At 42.8% G+C, this 24,927-nt stretch overlaps 1 protein-coding gene across 2 annotated transcripts in view; it reads right to left on the reverse strand.

Moving 5' to 3' along the window:
* The window catches only part of SMAD3 (SMAD family member 3), a 79,391-nt gene extending 63,851 nt beyond the window's left edge, over positions 1-15,540 (reverse strand). Inside the window, exon 1 of one of the 2 annotated variants that reach the window (XM_068959002.1) lies at positions 15,037-15,540. In XM_068959002.1, coding sequence (XP_068815103.1) covers positions 15,037-15,242 — 206 coding nt within the window. In that variant the 5' untranslated portion in view covers positions 15,243-15,540. Of the gene's footprint in view, positions 1-7,431; positions 7,556-15,036 lie in introns of those variants that run through there. The other variant, XM_009667271.2, reaches the window with a different exon arrangement.
* Between the last annotated feature and the right edge of the window lie 9,387 nt (positions 15,541-24,927).

The following is a 24,927-nucleotide window of genomic DNA, read 5'->3' on the forward strand; positions in this document are numbered from 1 at the left end:
GTTACTGCTATCACAACTTTCACCAATATAATGCAGCTTACTACAGAGAGCTGGCTTGGATGCATCCGGTAGCCAACTGAACACATTCACACTTTTAAGAGCATTTTCCACAGGTCTGGAAAAATTTCCAAAGAAAATACTCCATTAGACGTTTAACCTGCATAGACTGCTACAGAATGCACACCGACACAGTTTCCATATTCACCTCTTGGTGAATCCCCAAAAACAGCTGTGATAGATATGAGCAAACGTAAATTTTAAACACTTCACTTGCTTACTACTCCTCCAGGCTTTTGGGTCAGGAGGCAACACCAGAAAAGAAAACCAGAGAAAAGTTAGCTTATCAGCAAGCCTGTACGCTGTATTCCCAACTGGTTGCTAACTTCAGATTAAGAAGCCAGCCTCGGTCCCCAAGAGACCCAGCAAAATAAACTGTGTATCAGTTTTTGTGAGCCAAGAGACATGTTTGTGCTATTCTAAAGAGGATAAGGACCTTTGAGTAACAACCTCACTACTGTAAACATAACAAAACAACACAACAAAATCCTACATGCTGGCACTGGATCCAACTCGACGTGAGATACGATTTTTAACTGGCAGGAATAAGTTACTGAATCACTGTTAGGATAGTTCTGGCCTGTGTTACTGGAGTAATCCTTGTCTTCTAAAAATAAGTCTTTGATGATTTAACTTATAACAGTACATTATATACGCAGTCACACTGGACCAGCTTTCAGCTAGCTTTTGACAACTTTCAACCCTCAAGTGAACCTAGAAAAATGTTCTTCATAATTACACGCAGCACAGCAACTGCAAAACAGTTAAGGATGACATATAACATGATTGGTAAAAATCAAGATGTGACTCTAAAGCAAAAGCATGGCAAAGTCTCATAGGCTTCCCCGATTATTCTCTCAGTCAGTGATGTAAATTCAGAGCTCCTTTACAGGTACAAAAGCGACAGAGAGGATGAAAAAAACATCTGACTTACTGAACAAAAATAAAGCGCCAGTCAGACTTCAAAAACAAGAACACCTATACCTGATTATTTCACACATCACATTATGAAAGCAAAAGGTGTCACTTCACAAAAAACATTTTCTTTCATTTCCTCACCCGCCAAGTCTTCAACATTCCCTGTTTAAGATTCTCAAGACACAGCACAAGGAAGAAAAATAATATTTAGCCAAAAAATCCCCCCAACCTCCCAAACAAACAAAAACAACCCTAAAATCTTCTCACACACAGGAAAATGCAAGTCAGAATGGCACAGATCATAAAGCCACAAATTAACAAGGAGTCCAGGTGCTCAGCTGCATCTCATGCAACAGTAGCAGAGCCATGCAGCATCGCAGTCCCTTCGTTAGGAGGGACAGAGGAATTTTACATCCGTGAGCACCAACGACTCCACCAAGGTGAAATTCCCTCTTCCTGGTACTATGCCCTTGAGGTTACTCTAATATCTGATCAGCATTAGAGCTGACTGGAAAAATAGTATCCCATGATTTTATCTATATATGCACATGCACATTGTAAACAAGAATGTTTCATATTTTTTTCAAATGTTAAGAGAGCATTAAGATTTTTTTTATGAAGTCACAATACTTTCAAAAAATAATTCTTTCCATAAGAAGGCTTAACTAAAATTCCACTTTCTACCTGAAGCATTTCAGCTAGTTCCAGCAAACATATGTTAATATCTAATATACAAAGAATTGTCCTAAGACTTCTAATGACCTCGCCCAATCCTCAACTTCCTACTTTTCCCCTGCTCTACTAAAGTGCACAAACAATGTCAAAATGCTTGTATTCAATGGCTTCAAGCGCAAATGGACCTTTCATCCACTATCAGATTAACTGGACACATACAAATTTTGAACGTAAGCACTCAAAATCTGAATTAATAACATACAAGCAACGCTCATTAGCTCTACCTCCCACCTTTCTTCTTTCTTTTTCTTCTGGAATAGCTGGCCTGCCAGTACAGCAGAGACTCTAAAATGCCATCCTAAAAATAGAAAACAAGAAAAGAAAAAAAAAAGGGGGGGGGGGAGAGAACAGGAACTGAGAGAATAAGCAGAGTGAGAAGCTCTGTAATATAAAACAGTCTCCAGCTTTAAAGTCACCAGCCAATCATAATCCAATAAATGCTTTTTTTTTTTCTAAAATCAGAACACTCAAAGGTCTATTTTTATTCCCGTTTAGAAGCAGCTATCTTGACAGTGCTTTCAAACCAGTAGAGCCTGGCATGCAAAGCAGTAACTTACAAAACTCAATTGCAAGCCACAATTTCCAAGGCCTTGACTCGCTTCTACGGGTTCACTTGTGTCTGGCACATCAATATTTCACAGCATCGATACTGTTAATACAAAACTGAGAACTAAAGAAAAACCAGAGCGGATGTTTACATGAAAGTATTCTTTTAACCCAGAACACTATTTAGGGGTATTGCTGCTCGCGTCATGATATCCATCTTCCCAGGTATCTAACTGGCAGCACAGTTCTTCCGATATCCCAAGATACATATTCTCCAGGTGCAATGATCCGCAACTCTAGTTAAGTACAGATAAGTTCGCATTCAGGCTTGTTCTTACGGCCGTCAGAAATACTAATTAAACGCTGCCAGGTTGCCTTCAAGGTAAAGAAATTCTAGACAGTAACGAGCTCTATTCATTCTTAGCAGGGAAAATAAGCAGACATAGCAAATATTAAACAAAATACCATCTCTCAAGTATCCAGGAAGGTATGTATTCAGCACTTTCATGCTCTCCTGGTATAAAGATCCTTATGCAGCCACACTTTGATTAAAAAAAAAACAAAAAACACACACACAGCCCTAAAGAGACAGGGTCACAAGTGTTTCAAAAACCATCTCGGCAAAGACGTATGTAGAAGGTCATGGTTGGTCTTAATTGTTACCTGCTCTTCCTGTTGTTTTTAAACAAGAGTTCTCTGCCCTGTTGCATCCACCTGTACTTTAAGAAAGCGGTAAGCTGAGCTTTCCTCGTCCCTTTGGAAGTTGCAGGAAGCAGAGTGGGCCTACAAGCCTCCCAGTTACTTTCTTTGTTCAGGATCAGATGTTTTAAGCTATGTGGATAGAGCTAAGACTACACTCTGCAACAACGGAAAGCCCTCGTCACGGATGGATTAGGCTAGAGGGGGAACTGTTGCTCCTTTAGACTCATGCATTTGACTGTCCAGCAAACCCGTTCGCCTCAGGCTCTAGATCATACTACTTCATTCCTGAGCTTCCACGTACCAAAAACAGGCAGTTTTGCCCTCTTGCAAGTCAAATTGGCCAACCAAGTTTGTAGGCTTCCTCAGCTGTGGCAGGGTTTCTGAAATGCACTCTTATCCCAAAAGGCTCTCACAAGCAACCAGAGGCAGAACACTGCTTCTTGCTCTCCTAAGGTGTTCCAGGAGGCACCAATTCACATGTGGTACTTTGGTAGAAACAACCACCTATAAGGCCACAAATGCCTCAGTCTTGGCAGGACAGCCCTTTTCCGCGTACCCTTGGAGCAGCAGCTCTCTAAAGGACTTTGTCAGCTTATCCCAGGATGGACAAAGGCAGCAGAGACAGAGGGTTCCCACCAGTGAGCAAGGGCTGCCCTGCCTCTGCCCCCAGCACCTCAGACACCTCCATCACGTTCTCTGGGGTTCATCACCTCCATCAGCAAAAGGGCATAAAAATCCTTCCGCTGGAAAGGACTTTGAGACCTGTGGTATAAAATTAGAGGTTATAAATGTTTCCCCTTCAACAGGGTGTGGGCCTGAAAAGCCATTTTGAGAAGGTCTTTCAAAGGACTCAATGAATATTAGACATTTAAAACAATTTTTTTTGATGGAAGTAGCTAACAGCACCTGAGCTTAATTGTTGTCTTTCATACCCAGCAACTATTTATAACACACAAGACTAATCAGGAGGTTGTTTTGGTCTCAAGATATCCAAACAATCATGATCTAAAGCATTATTTCTTGGTCTTTAATTTTAGAGAAGAGAGATATTAAATATATTGTTTGCCACGGCAGGAATTCAAATTCAGCTTGCTACAATACCTTTAAAAAAAAAACATTTATTTCAAGCTTGTAAATGATTTAAAAGAAAGAGAGAAAACTTAATTAATAATGTTGTTTCCAGCCAGATGGCCAGCTATTAGTTTTCAGTCGTCTCTTTGGGAACAATGCACTGTAAGTCTTCAGATGCAAAGGAGTTTTAAAGCAAATAGATGTTCATGATTGCTTGGTACTCTCAGTGGCTGCCAAAATGTGCAGCAAGAGTCAGAGCTATAGGGTAGAAACATTAATTATTTCCAGTCCATGCTGTTGCGGGTCACAGCTGTAAAAGTCCACTATCAACAGTACACTCACTTGACAAACACACACTTTTATTTAATATTTTGTAATTGGGTGGCATTATACTCACATACAGTTATATAATATTACCTTAAATGAAAACATGAGGCTGCATGTATAGTGTTTCTCCTGGACTTGTGCTAACAGACTTTAAACTTAAGCTCAGTAGCAGACCACTGTGGTATGATGTGTATCAACCAGTCAAAATATTCCATGTGTACAGGAGGTACCAGCACAGAGATGAATAGACAAATATTATGCAAAGCCAGTTAAGGTTTACCACTAAACATCTATGGAATTCTAATATTCTCACTGACGTAGCACCTACATATTTTCAAAGAGAGTTTCCAGAAGAAAATTGTAACAGCTTCCTTGGTATGAAAGGGACTATGAACAGCAACAGAAAACTCTTTAAAGCAGCAAGTTATTGGATTTTTCAACTGAGTCCTTCTCTCAAGATTGCAAGAGCTTTTTAATACTGTCATTAAATTCTCTGACATTTTTGTGAGGTAAGTACTATATTTTCTAGATAGTCAGAGCAAGGAACAGACAGGTTAAATATTTAGCTCAATGTTACACTATGGTATGAAACAAAACCTGATGTTTTCAGTCTTCCCTAACCACAGCGTACTTTCACTAAGCAATAATCCACAATATAAACCTATCTTAACTCAATTATTATCAGAAAAAGCAAAGATGTGTTTGCAACCCTATGCACGAACTTGCAGCCTATAGTTCTACCAACTAAACAAAACTAGATTTGGGAAAAAGCTTCAGTGATCAGCTCTCTACCTACACACAAGTTATTTATGGCATCTAATTTAGAGCAAAGCTCAAAAGAGTTTGCTGACTGCCAGCAGACTTACTGGAGACAAAGATCAGCTATGAAGTAATGTTACCTTTGCTAATCAGACTGTGATTGTTTACTTTTTTTTTTTAATAAATTTACATCTAGCCATTTTGCAAAGCTTCTTTTTAACGCAATGGTTTCAAAATAGCTTGTTTCCACTTTCCACTGTTTTAACAGTTTTCTTCTGCAAAGACTCCATTGGCCATAAAAAAGCCCCACAATTCTGAAAAGAAAAAGAAACCGTTAAACAAAAAGGGGAGCCTGAAGGCAGATTCAACTCACAGCGAGGCTTACGTTCAGTAAGCCAGGCAAGTGGTTCTTACCCAGTTCAGGCCCAAGAAGTGGATACTGAGAAAGACTAGCCAAACGTATGCAAGTTCCACCATTCCAAGGCCATGAAACTCTTACAAGGGAATTAATCTGGGGTCTCCAGAATTCACAGGGGTTTAGCTTTCACGTTCCAGGCCAATGTCAACAACTGTTGTAGGCCTTTCTTCCAAAAAGCTAATGACCATGGGGGAAGAAAGAAAGGATAGATGTTATTAGCTGACCTTGTGCTCTTCTGAATTCAAGGCCTGTAATTGTGGGTGGGCTTCATTCAGGTCACGGAAGAGGAAACTCTTACTCCTTCCTGTATTTGTATGGCTGTGTAGCAGGGGAGGTGGGAAGGGTGCTTAGGGAAAAACATATTTATAAGTGCTTTCTATTAGTATGGAAGCTGGTTAAAAATGGCAAAAGGGGGGGAGGAAAACAAACAAACAAAAATATCCCACCCTACTGTGATAAGAGCCAAACACCACCACCTGCACAAGATCAGGAGCTACTGCCAATGCCAAAGCCACTGTCAGTGGTATCTAAGCTACAAAATGTGGGCACCAATGTGGCTTGGCAGAGGTCCTCCGTCAGAAAACCTTCAATGAAACGAGAGAGAATTCCTCTGAAAGTGAAATGCTTTGCGGAGAAGTATTATTTTCAACAAACTTCCAGCTAAATCCTGCCTGGCTTCCTGCCAGATTTCCAGCCCAGCGCTGAAGAGGCCAGGCTTTGTGGGAAGGTACCGCACTGTAGCCATGCAGGCTGCCCTGCGTGGAGCCCTTGGGTCTCACAGGGTCTGCTGGGCAGGCTTCAGAACCTGCAAAAAAAGCTCCCAAAGCCCTGGATTTAGAAGAGAAAACTTGATAATATTCAACCTACAAACACCTCTATCCTCCATGTTCAGTTCACTGCTTAGTTGTGCTGGCCTGAACCTCCTTTCACTTGCATGTAAGTCAGAAGTAAATTTACCGAAATCCATGTAACGTAAAACGTAAAAATGAGTGGAAAAGACTCAGACTCCAGCTGCTTATCAGCTTTGTTAGGCAGAAATTACTTTTAAACACTATATAATTTTTCAGACACTTTTAGACATGTGTGCCGCACATTGTTGTTCCCCTTGAGTCAGATGCATAGTCAATTTGTTCAACAAATAAAAAGATGAAAAGGACCTTTCTGTACAGTTCCCCATGTGTAGAAACCACAGACTTTGTATCTCTATGAAAAAAAAAAATCACATCTGGTCCTTCTGAGTACAAAAAAAATTAAAGGTGCTTGTAGCTAGGTCTTTGTCTTCCCACACAGAAACACTTAAAATCCAGTTACAGAGGAAAAGGAAATTTTGGAAGAAGTACTCTCTAGCTGTGAAGTAGATAAAGCAATAACAACAGTTGCACATTCAACACAAAAACAAACAAGCAATCTCATGTTCCACAGATGTCTATGCTATGCCTAATTTTTTGTGAACATTAACTGTTTTACATCTCTTAAACAAATCAGAGTAAGCGAATTTCTTCTTTCATGCAAAAGCAACTAGAATAGGAAAGAAAGTTTTTTTTCCTCTTTTATTTTGAAAGCATAGAGTCACTATCAGCATACATCATTCAATTATTGCTGGCTGCAGCTTCTCCACAAAGGAAGACATTTCTGTTTTGATTTACCTTTTTAGAAAGATTGTATTATGGTTAACGAAAGTCACCAATTCAAAGATAATCTCCAGTTTTTCCTATGACGCAATTTGTAAGCAAAAGCTTAACAAAGTTTTCAGATTAGATAACCGCAAATAAAGAAGTAAACTAAGGACATTCGACCTATATCTCAGCCCTGCAACTGTCCTTCCTAATGACCTTGGGCAGATGGACTCCCCTAGCACCTTGCTCAAGTAGTCTCCTCTGCAGGACTCAAGACCTCACCTTTTGTAAGCTGATGCACATCCACCTGGATATCCAACCGCAGGTGCCCCGCTCCTGAGTCAGGCAAAAAGTCCCGTTGCGATGGAGCATGCAAGGGTCCCAGGACATGACATGCATATGCAGCCTACAATCACATCACACAGCTACATGAAACATGCAACTTGTTGCACAGCACTTGGTCCACTGCACCAAGTGGACTGCAAAGGTACTTTTAGTGACAAATGAAAGTTACCAAGACCACCTATTCCCCTTTCCTGGACTTACACAAGTTACACATTGCTAACAGGTAGGTTTTGCTGGATTTTTAAGGAGCACATTCTTTCATGAGGACCACCAATGAGATTTATAACTGTATTCTCTCTCCTACACCACCCCCTAATAATTTCAAAATGAGGCAGCAGATTCCTCATGGAACAGTATGATTCTAAATAAAGAAGGTTAAAGAACCAAGCTCACAAGGAACAACTGCCATTTCCTCCCTGTGCTTCCTGGTGTCCTTTCCCCGGCACTGCTCCTACTCACTGACGTCTGTTGCTTTGAAAATTTGTTCTTGATCTAAATAAGGCCAGTATCAGCAACCATTGCTCACGCTGAGTAATGCCCGTTCATGCAGAGACTCTCCATCAGAGAGGAAGGATGGATGGTTCAATACTTAGGGCACTTGCTCAAGGCACACAATCCCACAGATTTCCTGTCCTACTCATTTCAAGCTGCCTAAAGTCTATCTGCACCACACAGAGGCTTGTAAGACAGAGAAATTCAACTTAGCTCTAATGGAGCAAGTTTGGATACCAGAAATAACTAAACTCTGCTTCCTAGTTGACAAAGGAAATATCCTATCCTGGAGCTCACACAACTTCTGCATGTTCCTCTACAAGGCAGGATGTGAATATTTCCCACCTGTCTGGGCTCATCTGAAGATACAGGTTACTTTTTTTGTTGTCTGTTTTTAAGGGCTATCTAATACCACGCATAAGCGGTTTATTCATGCTCACAATTCCTGGAGGATCAAGCTACAAGACAGAGACTCAGTTTTTTTCTTCTCTTTCTACAGAGCCACAGTATGAGTAGCACCAAACTTTCCTGTTTGCCTAAGGGCAAGTCCCACCGTTCTGACAGTGATGGTAAAGAGATGTGCCAGTAAATGAGGACCAGGTCTAAAAGACTTCAAAACATCTTTAAAAGCAGTATTAACTGCAACAATTGACACATTATTGTCTCCTCAGTCACAGAGAAAGTTGTGCTACCAGGAGCAAGTACAAGAGCCCAATTATTAACAACTTCCTTGTCTTTACGTTTGGACTCGAGTCACATGTGACAAAATGTAATCAGCAAACATTTGCTAAGCTTGGTGGAGTCAGCCTACTAGAACTGGAGCGTCTGGACAAGAACCTCTGTCCTGGCTTTATTCCCCTCACTCCTGTCTGCTCTCTTCACTGCCAATCCACACAATCAGCTTTGGACTGGAAAAAGCTTTTTGCACAGCACATCAAGGCAGACAAGGACAAAAGTTAATTAGGACCATTCATAAGTCTTGCTGAAAGAGTGCTGCATCCTATCCCTGAAAATTTAATTGCACTCAATAGAAGAAACCTAAAAAGAAAAAAATCCAGAAAAAGATAATTTGGGGAAAAAAATCTGATTTCAATTTAATTCAAGCACTGTTTGGCCCTATTTCATAAAGTACTTCATGCAGGATAATGGCATTATTGTGCATCTTACAGCATTAGAAGCTCCTCATAAATTAACAAGTGAAAATTAATGGCTGTTCAGTCCATTAAATCTTGTTAATTTTATTTCTGTTGCAATAATATAGTGATCACAAGTTTACATTATTAAACCAATATTTATTAGAAGAGTTCATTTTAATTGGATCCCTGATGTGATAATCCTATACAGTATGCATTTCTTGATTTCATCAACTTTTTGCATTTATTTCTCATTATATTTAAATGACTGCAATGTTCAGGGTCTTTTCCTAATACTATAAAAGTTAAGCATCCATTTTAAGCGCTTATTTCACAAAGATTCAACACTTACTACACAATATAATGGGACTCTCATGGGTCCTTTCAGAAGCTATTTTAAATATTTCAGCCTCTTGAAAAAGGGGGGAAGGAGAAAAAGCAGAGATATGAATATTTGAAAATATCTAAAAAAAGACAAAAAATATTTTTTCCTTAGCCTATCCATGTCCTATATGAACATAACCCTGCTGTCTTTCAAGTCAAGAGGCGTTTAACCACTGTTTTTAATGTGAAATATGGTCTGCTCCATACTTCTCAGAGAAGAGAAAAACAAGCAAACAAACGCACAGCCTCCCCTCCCCCCAATAATATAAGTTTTTGACAAGTATTGCCTGCCGAGTACTGCCTGCAAATTTACAATTTGTAAAGACGTCCTACCACGGGCTGGGTCAGGCGTGCTACTACTTTGAGCCAAGGGGGCTGTTACACTCGGCAGCTCCTGACAACACTTTCTGTCCTGAACGCCCTTTTTCCCCAGTTCCTTCATCCCTGCCAAGGTAACTGGATGCGTTGTCACTCTCTAAATTGTTGCATCAACATTATCTCGGTTAATTTAATGGTAGAGTTTTGTTTTACAAAACTGCATCACGTGGGCTAGAAATCAACTACACACGCTATTGCCCAGGCAGATATAAGGGGCAGTGACCCTGATGCAAGGGAGGGCAGGAGAGGTCGGAGGGGCTGTAGGGAGCAGTAATCTCTGAGCAGGATGCAGCACTGCCCCAAGACAGGATTGGGCTCTTCAGGAGGAGACAGGGAGGAAGGAAAGAAAGATACTGATGGACAAGTAGGACTGCAGGCAGAAAATACTTGTGACGAGAGCCTTACGTCCATTTAATTAGCATACTTTCATCTTTAGACCTGATCTGCATAGGTCATATTAATATTCATATTAATGCCACAAAAGTTAGTTATGTACAGATTTGTAAAGCTTTGTCTACCCTGCTAAACCAGCTCACATGAGTACAGCTAGCAGCGCAGTCGCAGCAGCACAAAGGTTAAGACAGGGCTATAAAACCCTGCCCATAAAGCCAGGTCAGTACATAGGTTAGCACGCACAGCTTTGCGGCAGTAACATTACAGCAACAGCGAGCTATAATGGCAGCTAGACTATGTCTGCATGCACGGACTGTACTGTAATCATCTTCTATGTACCACTCTTATGCCAATCTAATCTTAAAGGCAGACACACTTAAGCAAGTCTAAGCAATATCAAGGCTTCTCACCTACAGGGACAAGCTAAACTGAAAACAAGACAGTTTAAAACTGGTGTAAACCAACACAAATTTGTGTGTGGACACACAAAACTATGACTGGCCCTTTGATTTTGTTTCTGAAACCAAAAGGTTACCAAGCTCGAAAGAAAAACATACTTTACCATCTCGCAGACTGCCTCTGCTACTTACGATATTTGTAGTTTTCATATTTTCTGGGTATTAAGACGATCCTAAGAACATGGTCAATTCCTGCAAAGATTGCATGGTCAATGATCAACACAACAGAAGCTATGCTCATACCTAAGATCTTCCTAAAATCACTTATGTATTATTCTGGCTTTCTCCTCCAAGGTATAAGCCATGTAACGAACACCTTGTGCAGCTTCTTTCAAAAAGCAAACGTATCATGTTTCCATTTCAGTTGGTACATTTTATTCTTATCAGATGAGTCCCGCAAGAAATAACACCCACCACTCTTCAAAACTATTTTCTTAATTAAAGAAAAAAAAAACCCTCCACTTAGAAGTATCTCGGCTCTCCTAAAACCACTGGTGATAAAAAAAGAAATACGGTAATAGGTTCAAACGAAAAATATGCTTATGAAAATATACTACAACATGTCATGAGATTTACATCTCAATATGTGTAGTACCACTAAGGCTCTTGAAACAAAGCACTGGCTATCTTCTCCCATATCAGCAAGACTACATATAGTGCACAGCTTCCAGAAATTAATAAATGCTCACCACATGTTCCTCACTTCTAAAGTTCAGACTGCTATATATGTTGAGTTAAATATTAACCGATCAGCCTAAAACATTTTATTTCTAGGGCAAAACATTGACACTTTATCAGGTCCACAGTATAGCCTCACTCCAGATCAGTGAGAGCGTTAAGAACTTTCTCCCAAAGATGAAGTCCACAGGGACGCATTCACGTTCTGCAGGTAGGTAGCAACGTTAGCTATAGACTTTGCTGCCATGAGATGCCACACTCGTCATACTCTATGACCTCAGAAGCAAATACAGCCACCAACAATTAAAAAAACATCTGATAGCAACTGGTAGCAGTTGGAGATCTAGGCTTGCTCACAGAGCAAAGCAGAGAGGCCCTAAACTTGAACATCTGGCTGCACTGGGGTGGGTGGTAATGGCATGAGGTCCCTGAGCTTGTTTGTAAAGTGATAAAAACGCCCATCCTGAAACCTGGGCTTTCAAGATCAGTGCAGCTACGATAAAGGATATGTTTTAATGGATGGACAAAAAGAATGTGTGTTTTCAACTGTATCATCCAGTGTAGTACCAAAAAAAAAAAAAGTATTACTGTCATGAGGCATGGGTTACTGAACCGACTAGGTCAGCTCACAACATCAAAGCCTACCAGCTTAGCGCATGTAGGTTTAAAGGCAGAGATGTGCTTGTGCTTATTAACGCCCAAATCTCCTTTCTGTGCACAGGTAAAAGGTACATACAGCCTTCTCAGACCTACTAAATGACTCCTTATCTGCAGATTTCTGTGTAGCAGAAGTACTGGTCCAGAAGAACAGACTCCACTTCACCTCCCTCAATTACAAGTTAGAGTTCACTTTGAGATTCCTTTCCACATTGTAGAAAGCTCCCTTTTGGAGATGGATGGACTTTGACAGCAGGGCCCAAGAGGAAAAAGGAAGGTCCTTTAAAAGAGCCCTTCTCTCAGGCCCAGGCAGCAATAGGGTGGCCCGAGACTGGTGGGTTTTCCAGGTGGAAACGACTCCCCGCTCCACCAGAATCAACAAGAAAGAAAATTCTTGCCAACACTAGGGCATCATGCTGGAATTTTTCAAGGTCTCTCCAGCCTCGTGCTGGCTGCCATAGGTTCTTCAAACAGAAAACCTGGGACCTGAACGTCTGTTGGTCACATCATCTTACAAACTGAGCACTCGGAAAGTAACACACTTAACCCTACTTGGTCACTAGAGGAATTTGAAGTTTCAGCTCATCTGCTGTGAAGCCCTTATTCCCAAGGGCAACATTTCTGAAAAGCTTAAGCACTTTTACATCTCAAACCTTGCCTCATCTCATGGGTACAACGGCTAATTTTGTACTAACCCTGCTCCTGCTGGGCCAGAGTCATCCCTGGCATAGCTCCACTGTAATTTAGTCTACTGATGTATTACAGACAATGCACAACACGATCTTATCCGTAACGATGGTTTTTCCCTTTTGTCCCCTCAATGTACTTAAATTTGCCTAAATAACACAGCAACGCATGCAGAATTATTTTAAAAGAAAATACCAAAGCCATACTAAAATTGTCTTGCAAACACTAATTTCAAGTGACATGATAATCAGTCACAGAAGCGTTAGGACAAACAGCGCAGTCCAGTGGAGAAGACATTGCACTTAAAAGTCACAAGGCCTGGTTACAATTACAGCTCTGCCATTGGCTTCAAGACCAGCTGTTTCACATTTCCACTCCCTTCCCCAATCTCAGATATCTAGACATTAACCTAATACTATGCTGCTGCAGACGGTCCAGCACAGGGTAACCTAACTACTGTTTTAAGGATCTCTGCAATATCTATATAAAATAACAGTAAAAGTGCATAGGAAGCGTCATGTTTAAAGACTAGTACCAAGGCACAAGGAACTACCGTCAAAACATGCTGACAGTAGTGAGCATATGAATCCTTGGTCCCCAGTACCAAGGATTAAGACCTGAAGGATCAGACTCTGTGTCATAAGTGAACATGAAATGTTTTAGTTTTTGTACTGTTTCCCTTTAACAGAGCAAAATTTGGGAGAAACCAGCATTCTCTTCTGCACAGTAGACAATAGCCAGAGTAATCTCTGGAGGTGATAATATTTATAACTTGTGACATCTGCTTGTGGTGTTACTTATTTTCCAGCTTTAAAATTATTTCTCTAAATTAAAGCTTCCTACTCCACCCGTCTTTTTGCTCCAAATGCCTTCCTTAAGCTAAAACACCTTGTTCCTAGTAAAGCAAACGTCGGGGAGCCTCACACTCTGCTTCCTAACAGGTCAGCATCAGCAACTCTCCACGGAAACCTGAAGCACAATAATATACAAGTCACTTCAACCGTAGGACTCCTCAAGTAAATTTTTTCTTATGAAAAGGCAAATATTTCAGGGAAGTGGTTTACACAGGGCATTTTCTATGAGGAAAGTACCCTGCTTACCAAGAATTTCAAAATAGAGGTTTAAGGGCATTTGTACCAGGTGGCAGCTTTGTAGGTTTTGATCTCTGCTTCAACTACGAGGAGCCAGAGTAACTCTAACAAAGGCAGAGTCCTCAATCCGGATTACTGGCAGAAATCTTAGGCATGATCGCTCAGGACCGAAAAGATGAGGAGGCTTTACTTTTTCTTTAAAACTCTAGTTGCTGGAAAAAATGTTAGGAGTTCCAAATATCCACGTTTCTGAGCTACTTGCTTCACTTTTTCATGCAACAGATGCTGCTTTGTATTAGCTACTGCATATTAAATCATTCTGACAACCAAGAAAGCATACATTTGTTTGGGCGAGAGAGAGGCATGAATACACATACTCACAGAGATATCTTCTCACACAGAAGCATACAATTATGCAGGATTCAAATATTTGGGCTGAACTTTGGCCTTTGTTAAAAACACCCCCCCCCCCAAAACAACGACAAGTAACAGACTCAGCAGTCATCTGGCTCAGCTCACAGAAATCGACAGACCTGCAGCAAAAAAAAGCACTGCTTGGGGCCAGCTATTTGAAAGTTACTTGAACATTTTTTCTTAGATGCTATGTATATCATAAGGAAGGATGCATATTATGGATTGATTTCGGGATCAAGGCTAAAAATAAAAATCTATGTTAAAACAAAAATTAAAAAAAAAAATCAACTTGTTACATCCATCCTTACATAATTTTTTTTTTTTGCAGTGCAAGTAATCCCCTTCAGCTATGCCATTTGCTCTCGCGATTTAAAAAGCAATGTGAAAACAAACGCGCAGCAGGGCTCTAAATCACATCTGCAGCGCAGTAGCTGGCCAGCTCGCAGGAATAAGGCGAGCAACCCAAATAAAACCATTTTCCTGACCAAAACCAAAACACACGCGCAAACACACACACACACACAGAGGCAAAACTCGGCGCAGCGCTGCCGCAGAACACGCTGCAACTTTTGACCACGAGAGCACCCAGGGTACGCGCGAGGGCAGCCCAGAGCGCTGCCAACTTTGGGGTTTGGGGTTTTTTTTCCCTCCTCCCCCCACTTCCCCTCTTCCAGACTCGGCTGGAGACATTTTCTCCCCTGCCGGGGGCAGCCGCTCCCCAACGGCCCCCGAGCCGCCGCCGGGCCGCGCCCCGGGGCCGCCGCCGCCGCCACCGACCTGGGGATGGTGATGCACTTGGTGTTGATGTTCTGCGTGGTGATCGCCTTCTCCAGCTCGTCCAGCTGCCCCGTCTTCTTCAGCTTCTTCACCAGGCTCTTCACCGCCTTCTCGCACCATTTCTCCTCCTGCCCGTTCTGCTCCCCTTTCTTCCAGCCCAGCAACCGCTTGACGATGGGAGGGGTGAACGGCAGGATGGAGGACATGCTGGCTTGCCCGGCCCGGCCCGACCCGACCCGGCCCGGCCGCTGCCTCCACACGAAACCCGGCGGCTCCGCGCCGCCCCGCGGGCACCACGAGGCCTGGCCCGGCCCGGCCCGGCGCGGCGCGGCGCTGCCTCAGCGCCTCGGGCCCTCGGCACCAAACTTTGCCCGGAGTTCGCCGCGTTTCCCCGGCGGCGGCGGCGGCGGCTCCCTCCTCCCCCTGCTGCCCCGCTCTGCGTGCGCGCGGAGGCGCCCGCTCCAGCTCATTCCCAGTCTGCCTTTCATGCAAATTGCCTGCTGGCCGCCCCAGCCCGGCTTCCACCCCCTCCTTCCCTCCCAAACACGCTCCCTCACGCCGCCGGCGGAGGGCGGGCGGGCGGCCGGCAACTCCGCTCCCGCTCTCCCTCCCCGCCGCCGCCGCCGCCCCCCCCGGCGGCAGCCGCAGCGCCGCACGCGCTGCCGGGGGCGCCCGCCGCCGCGCTCCTCTTTCTTTTCCTTCTTTTCCTTCTCTTTCTTCCCGCGCGGGAAGGGCGGAGGCGCGGGGGGGGGGGGGAAGCTCTGCCCCCTCAGCGCCGGCGCCCCCCTCAGCGGCTGCGCGCTCGCGGCCTTCCCGCGCCCGGCGAGGCGGGAAGCTCCCGTCAGGGCCGCCGCCTCCCCTCAGCCCGCGGCGGCCGCTTCCCCTCCCCGCACCCGGCCCCCTAACCCTGACCCTCGTCTCCCCCCACGCGGGAGGGACGAACAAACACGAGTGACAAAGCGCTGCCGGGCCAGGGGAAGGGACAGAGTGCCCTCGGGCCGGCGGGGATGGGTAAGGCCCCCGGCGGACCCCGACGGCTGTTTTTCTCTGTGAAAAAAGGTGTGTTTTCACATGGAGATGGCTGATCCTCGCTTGGTCAAAGCAGCCAGGCGGAGACGACGATCTGCAGTTTTTTTGTTTCAACCTATTTAATTTACTGTTCCATTCCCTCATCCTCCCACCTCGAGGGCCCGGTACCCGATTAATTTTTGCCCTGTATCAGGCACAAATTACGCTCCGGAGCTGTTTACTACCAGCCCTGGTCAGAAAGTCTCAGACGGAACATTTTTGTCAGAGAATGGCAGCTTGTTCAGATGGCCCTGTTTTGTAGAGATGGTTCAGCCTTGACTAAGGCAGGACGGGATCCAGGTAACTTTCCAGTTCCTCGCTTGTCATCGCTGGACAAAGTGGGCTTTCACGCTGCCCCACCTCTACCATCCTCCCCTTCACGCCGAAAGGCCCTAAAGACCATAAAAATACCAACCATAGTTCCTAAAGCGCTCCAACCCTTGGATATACCACCCTGGCGCGGCGTGAGCAGGGTGCACGGGCAGCCCGGCGAGGAGCAAGGGGCTCGGAGGCCACCTGCAGAGTCACCGCTGCCTCCTTCCTTTAGGCGCCTCAGCCCCAGCTGCTTCACAGCCGTCCGGGAATCAGAGAGTAAAAAGTTTTGGGAGGCCCCAGCTCCCAAGTTTTGACATTTGAAGCTGAGGCAGGCTTCCCAGCTTCCTCGAGCCTCCGCAGCCTCCCAGACGAGCTGACGGTGAACCTGAGGTTGGGAAGCCTCCGGGGCTGCTCACCCGCTCCCAGACGTGCAGGTTCTTGCCAATCCGCATTCCCCTGCTCCCAGTTCCAGCGCGGCCCAGTGGGGAGACTCCTCGAAAGCCGGCGATCCAAACGCTTTTCCATGCCTGTGGATTTGAAACAGCCAGCCGTACAAATCGCCTTGCGGCAAGTTATGAACCTATAGGTTCAGACAGTGTCTGAAGCTCAGAGGCAACTGGCTTGGCTTTTGCAGCGATTTAAACAAATAGTACTTTTTATTCCATACTGACAACACCAAAATTTGAAGTAGCAATATTGGGCACAAAATAAAATAACCTTTCCCCCCCCCCCCCCTCTTTTTAAAACATTTTCTTACTATTCCCCAACATGCATTCCCCGAGTGTCTTGAATTTTGGAGGCTCACCACTAAAATTTTGGAACGCTGCCCTGACCCAGTTTTTGGCTGCCTAAATTGAGATGCCTGAAGTACAGTGATGCTGAGCCCCTGTAGATGATCCCAATTTCATTTGAGGAAACAGTTGCTCAGCACCTCTAAAACCAACACAAAAATTCTCAGCAACTAATTATGCTAAAACCAAAATGCCCAAATTACTGATTGCTACTTAGTGTCATTGACTTGCTGCATATTTGTTTTCTGGAAGGGCCTGGTTCCTGATAGCAAATGGTTTGGAGAATAACAATATTTGGAGAATAACCTGAGTATGTGAACAAAGTGAAACACAGAAGTTAAATACATTTTTTTTGTATATAAATAAATACAACTATAATTTTAAGTGTGGGGAAGTTTAAAGTCATCTTTTTCTATTTTCCTGGTTCTTGGCCCAGCACATTTTGCAACATAAAGAAGCCCCAGGGCAAGACTATGCGTGAAGAAACAGTCTTAGAGCTGTCAACACTGCATCAGGGTAATAACAGTGCGGATTTCTGTTGGGGACCATATCCATTTCTTTGTCACTGTTCATGCTAGAAAAGCATGGGGACTGTTCCATACTGTTTTTCAGCCAGAAAAATGAAAGTACTCAAATCTCACCTCTAAACTCAGAATTCATGCTGTAATCTTAGTTCAGCAAGGCTTCCAGGATTTTCTGTACACATTCATTGGCTAAAATTCACTCCATTACTATAGTCATATCACAGGTGATCAGCTGGGTAAATTTGAATAAGGGGAAGAGGAGGAAGAGCTGCGAGATTTGCTCGCGCTTATATAGCGAGTTAGTGGCAAAGGGGTAAATAGATTTACCTGTTTAGCCAAATGCTAAAACAAAATGGGTCTCACTTGCTTACAGTATCACAAGTAAGGAGGAGGCCAGCTAAATCACCCATCTGCCTTCTGGGCCGCAGCACCACTGAGAACACTAGAACTGAAAATGAATAAACATTTGGTCTCAAGACGTAGAATTAATTTCCAAGCTCAAGGTCATTACAATTTACAGAACAATTTGTATGACTGCTGCTGGGGTTACCTGTCAGAATGAACCATTCTGTGAAAATATGCCTTTCTGAACCCATAGACAGTAATCCTTTATTTCAGAGAGTTTTGGACACTCTCATAATGGAAAAATTAACAGACAGGAAAAAGACAGGACCGTCCCAATTTTACATGGTCTGGATCCGTTCTCTGGTTTACAAAATGTCTGATGTCTTGGAAGCCACCTCTAGGCAGGATAAGGTTATGTGTTCATTAGTGATATAAATTTTTCTTTACTTTGCAACAATCATTATCTTTGCATGTTTGTTACATAGTACAGGTTTAGGGACTTCACTCATTGCATTTTGCTCGTACTGAAAAGTAAAGATGTATAATCTGCAAAAACACAAGCCCTCCATAGTTCATCTATTTGAGATTACTTGAAGAAAACAACCGTATGCTTTGTGGCTCTCTTGCATTTCTTAACCTTTTACTACTACGTGAACATCTTGACAGTGATTGAAAAATAATCTTTATATACCTTGTTCATTCACAGGACCCATCAGTGAATGGGAACAGAATTTAAACTTTACTTTCAAGACGACAAAAATTGGGTTTTGATTCAGAAACGATATAAAATGAGCATAAGAAGCAAGAAGGTGTCCTCTGGGGCTCTCACACACGCGTATCTACCTTTATTAGAAATACTCTTAACAGCTTCTGAGATTGAAGGATAGGTTCTGTGCTTCACTCCACATTCACTTTATACCACTCGAGGAGTGAGAAGAGAATAAGGGAGTTTGAAGCAGGCACGAGGCAGTTCCACTAGCTCGCACGCTGCTCTCCCTGAAACCTCTTTTGCAGGGGCATGTTGGAACAGGCAGGCTGGAGGAAGCGTGACCAGAACAAACTGTATTCTGGCTATGCTCAGAGACGGTTCTTCGGGGAGCCTGTTGCCTGCTGAAACAGCTCCCGGGCTGTTTTAACATGTAATTGTGGCTAGTTTGAAAATCAGGGAGTGGTTGTGAACCAGCTTTTAATGTACTGCCATCTCTCTTTTACTCAGCTACTGAAATATTAAGTATAATTTCCTATATGGGCATTATCTACTTGTGGAAGGGAATTTTACTGTGTGACTGAAGAGGACAACTGAGAAGCAGGTGGACAACCTGTAAAATTTGCAACAGATAGGGATTTACCAGAGCAGCTAAGAGGGCCATAACCTCCTCATCTCCTTTTGTTCCGTATCATGTAAGTAGCAGCTGTAATGAAGAGTAAGATAGGCAGCTGAGAAAATGAGGAGAAAGTTTAAAAGTAGGTTATTTTCACATGTTAACTTGTAAATAAGGGCTGTGACATTTAACTTTCAATCTATATCACATATAATATGCATAAACAAGGGAAGGTGTGGGAGCTTTCCTTGCTTAAGTTAATATATATATATGTGGAACAGCACTTATTGCAAGCAAACCTATCTTTATCACTCAGAACAAACCTGCAGGAAAATAACCTTTGGGGTGAGTCACAAAAAAAAGCAAGGTCATTCTAAGTTAATGCCTTCAGAGTTAACTTCAATGCTGTGAAACACACAGCTCAGGCAATTCCTTTCAGGTTACAGTGGTTATTCTTCTCTACATATGAGAAAGCATACACATATCCAATAAAAAGATACTTTGCTGAAAATTCTTAAGACTTAATACATACAAGTTCATTCACTTGCATGTTCCAAGAAGCTCAGCAGGATAAGAATCACACTGCTGTCTCCGACCGAAGGTCTGTTTAAACCAGCGTCCTGCCTTTGACTATGGCTGGTACCTCTTACTTTTAGGAAAAAGAGTTTAGAGCAATCCTTCTTCTAATATACTCTCTTTGCTTTTGGTAATTGTTTTGGGACTTCCTGACCTGGAGCTTACCTGCCTCATAGGCCAGTTTTACCCTCCCAGAATCTAATCTGTTTCTGACTTGCATGTATTTATTGGCCTCCACTAGGCCTCTCTCTCGTTTGGGACACAGAACGTGTCCAATCTAAAGGTGACCTGAAGTTGTCCAACAAAAAAATATTTTGTCTGCAAGATCCCATTTTTATTTGTTATACAGACTGGAAGATACTTTGTGAACATGATAGGAGACTACAGGACGAGAAAGGGCAGTGTCATGGTTAAGGCAGATAGATGCTTTCCCGGAGATACATGTCTGGTTGCTCCCCTGAGGTCTGAGCTGCAGAGATTTTATATTCCTTAGCACGCTCTTTACTCCCATGGAGCGTACGAGGGCGGAGTCCTTTGGAAAAAGTATTATGTGACCATAGGAGTAAAAACAACATGCTAAGGAATATACATACACAAAGGCTCCATAGGCAATCTTAATTCTGGTTTTCCCTAGTAATTGAATGCTTGACTTTGAAATCTTTAGATAGCTTATATGATAAATCTTAATGTCGTTTTGCACGTCTCCAGTAAGTGACACGAGACGGCAGTCAGTAGTACTGAGGGTAGTTCCTTGGTTAGGCATTTTCTTTCTTCACAGACAATAAAGCACATTGCTACACACACCACAGTAGCTTCCTCTGAGCAGCTTGCAGAGGACAGGAGAGGTGCATACGGGGACACAAAGGCCTCCTGAGGCTGAGCCCGAGGTCGAACCCCTAGCACTTTGTTACGGCCTGATCTAATCTTTACAAATGTGTTAACAACCTCAAATTAACATGCTTTCAATTAACCTTGAGATAAAAACCGTCTACTAGTATAGACGTACGCCCAGTCCTACAGATATCCTGACAAATATCCTGACAGCACAGAGTGGGGTATTTTCAACACCTCGGTCTGCAAGGAGGTAGCAGTCTTACCACCTGCAAGCACTCGCTGCAGCTGAGACTTTTTGCATACAAATAGGGACTGTCAGGCTGTCCCTTAGAGACAGAGTGCATGCACGCAACACACACACTTGGTCAAAATCTTGCAGCCTGAAGTGTCCTATCTTTTAACGTATGTTGGGTACTTCAAATAAGGCTCAAATTCTCAGTTATATGGAAGTTGCTCCTTGTAAGACGTTTCCCTCCTCTGGTTACTAAGGGTCCGTTTAAAATCACAGTTAGTCTCTTGTGGTGCAAAAAGCACTGGCAAAAAAGCTGCATCCAGAAGAAAGAAAGAAATAGGCCAGGCCCCAAAGCCCCAAGTACAGAGGCTCATGACAGGTAACACAAAAACTGCAGCTCCCAGCCACAAGCATTTTATTTGAGATTCTTTTGCTGTGTCCATATATGACTGTCTGTCCCTTCTGAATTCCTTGCTGTGTCTACACCCTTTTCTTTGCCAGGGCACATCTGTTAAAGTCTTCATTTTGGCTTTTGAAGTGGGCATTTTGTATCCAGCTGAACTTTAAAAAAGATCCTGAGCAAAGACCTTTAACAAGTAAATATAAATATATTATTTTTATGAATAGGCTCCTGTTTTCTCATGTTCCATTTGCAATGGCCTCTTGTCCACAACTGCTGGCATGGGAAGAATACACTTTCTGGAGGAACACACTTTTCCTTGTTGTACACAAGGCGGGGGGGGGGGGGGAGAGGGGGGGGGGTCTCTCAAGGAATATTTTAACTGAAAAATTCACCTGCATGGTGGGGGCAAAGCCCACTATTGCGCTGCATTCCTAGGTACCAGAAACAACCCCTGACCGGTGTGCTGGAACTGAGCACTGCTCCGCTACAGGAAAATCCTCATCTAGATTCAAATTGCGTAGCTCAGACAGCATCTGCTTGCTATATAGCATTTGTGCTAGACCTGGGCACAACTTGAGTCCACTTATGACACATGCGTGCATACACATATGCATGCAAACACACACCAAAAACCAGTTTCTTTTGGATCTCAGCCCTGCCTCACCAAAGTCAAGTGGGAGCTTATTAATTTCAATTACTATTGAGTTTAGCCAATGTTTTTATGTCATTTTTTATGTCACTACATAAAAATCAGCAATTAAAGGCTGTTTACTTTTTCATTTTTGAGGCTTACTTAATTAAGAACTACCATTGGCCTCTTTTTTTATTTTAATTCTTTTGACCTGAAATGCAGCTGAGGCCTCATGAGGGACTGTAAATCTAATCCAAATCCAGAATCCTCTTTCACGCAGCAGCAGTTGGGAGTGGCATGGATTTATTTACCCATGAAAAATATGTTAATATTTATACATAGCTTGCTTAGATAAGAAAAAACAACTTGAAGACGTATGGGAGAAGCTGCGTATGGCCACACTTCGTTGAATAACTTCTCAAGCTCCATGTAAAATCCCAAGTGTTGATTTTGCCTCCTGACAGTTGAATGTGTAACTGAAGAAAAAGTTCTTTTATCAGGATCAAAAGTCAGGCACTGCTATCTGCCTGCTCTTCTCTTCTGCTGCCGATTTCACTGCATTTTAGGGGGAGCACAGTCGCATTAATAGTGGGATCATCAAACACAGCTAAACTGGAGAGTCCATGAGTTGTGCATATGCACATTCAAAAACCTTAGGATTTCCTTTTTCTTCAGTCCTCTTTTGGGGTACTCACTATTACAAAATGCAGCTTTGCTTTTTCATAAAACTTTCAGAAAGCTGAACTCCTGTTTAGGAAAAAAAAGCATAGCCATAGGAATGGCACAAAAGAGGAAAGAGAATTGCAAAGGAAGCAGCCCTGCTCTGTGTGCAAGGAGGGATGTTTATTCTTTATTTATTTGCTCGGGGAAAATAAAAGCCTTTGCTGGTGAGGCTGAAACACTCTCAGGGTTCTGCTAGCCTGTTAGGAGAGGGGAAAGCAATCTTCCCGAACCAGACCATCCCAAACTAAAGCTAAAACCAAATCAAATTCAACGTATACACACAGTATAGCGCTTCCTAGGGGTGATAAAGGCAGCGTTACCAACCCAAGCGCTCAAAACTCCTGAGTCAAGATACCAGCATATAATGGAATCGGCTTAAAATTGTGACAAATAATAATAATGATGATGATGATGGTTCCTTTTTTTGTTTCAATTTCTGTTTTTAGCATTTTGAGGGTTCACGTTTCCTACCTTTTCTCTGCCCACAGGAGAGATGAAATTAAACAAAGGCTGAGGTTCTGATGCAATTATACGTTTGCAGGAGCTAAGGGCTCTAAAAGGGCATCACCTGTGTGAGGTTGGCAATAAGCTTCTGGGAGTTAGGAATACTGCAAGGGAAACCAGAGCCATGGAGAAAATGGAATTAATAATTAATTCACTTGAGATATTAACAGATTAAGGACTACTCAGACACTACTTCATTGTAACACTTTGGGATCCTACAGCATTAATTTATACCTTTTAGGAAGAGATAACCAGCAAAATTTGGATCTGTATCAAGGTTTCAAATCAGAGCTCAAAGTTGCCTACTTAGGGCTGTTGGTTTTGATACAAGTTTTTGGGATGTTTTTCTATGACAATACTGCGTCACTGGTTATAAGGCTTTTTGTAATGTATCAGAGGGCATTTTTTAAAATATTGACACTTTTCCGCCACCATGGAGCTGCGGGTAGCATTCCTGAAAACAAGATGCTTCTGTACTCAGAAAGTTCCTGTGAAGTTAATGGAAGCCACTTCGGGCACCTGAGTACAGACCTGGTGGAGATTTTCAAAGGCAGAAGTGAATTCGATGACCTTAATACTAATTTTTATCCTTCAAAATATCTTTTATAGCTTAACTTCAGATACCCCTGCCTGACAAGTCTGTGCTCTGTTTATCCAGGAGCATTTAGAGATGCCCCTCAATACCTGTTCTAAAGTCGCTGACACAAGTGCTGTGGGTGCTGGGGGGAAATGAAAGGTAAGGAAGCTAGAGAGAAATTCAGTTACCTAACATTTATTTGACTTAGTCATGCAGAACTGGATCAGTGCAGCTGATATGGAAAGATGATTAAACTTAGCCCTGAATATATATTCCCATGTGATCACCCTCATTATTTCTGCTATCGAGGTTGATCTGACAAGTAACTTTTATTTAGAATCAGCCATACTTCTTTTCCCCGCCTACCCCAAAGGCACTGGAGATGTTTGCAGCTCCCCACTTAGAGAAAGTCAAATGTAATTTACGCCTACCGAGCAGCACAAAGAAGGAGGTTGGTAAAAGAAAACTGGCTTCTTTATGTTGGGGTCTTGACCCGAAACCTAATACAAGAAATCAGGGCTTGTAAAGAGTTTGAAGGTCCCTGGGTTAAAAAAGGCAGAGTTACATATCTCTCTTACTAAATGTCCATAGGCTCCTTGTTTTCTCACGCACTTTCACATTAAAAAATGCTCATTTATTGCGGTATCACTTGTAATACCACACAAACAATACTACATAAATCAGATTTGTTATAGCCTAAGCCCAAAACACAACACTTGACCTGTCCTGATGAACTTTAGCCATGGGGAGAGAGAAATTGCTAGAAGTAAGACTACATATATTTTTTAATAACAGAGGGTATAGAAAATACTAATTACAATCACTTTAGGTGAAAATTCTACTATGCAATATGTTTGCAGGATATTGAATGCATTGTTAGATAAAACATACATTTAGAAAATGGGCCCTTAGCTGCACTCTGGTCCCAAGGGGCTGACTTCCTGGCTGACCTTTCCTTCGTTGAAGCTGACTTGGTAAACGAGAAATAGTTAACTTGTGTCCTGTATGATCACTCTTTCTGCCCAGATGCTATAATGACAAACCAG

Source organism: Struthio camelus, chromosome 12 (genome assembly GCF_040807025.1).
Source record: "Struthio camelus isolate bStrCam1 chromosome 12, bStrCam1.hap1, whole genome shotgun sequence".
Classification (NCBI taxonomy): Eukaryota; Metazoa; Chordata; class Aves; order Struthioniformes; family Struthionidae; genus Struthio; species Struthio camelus.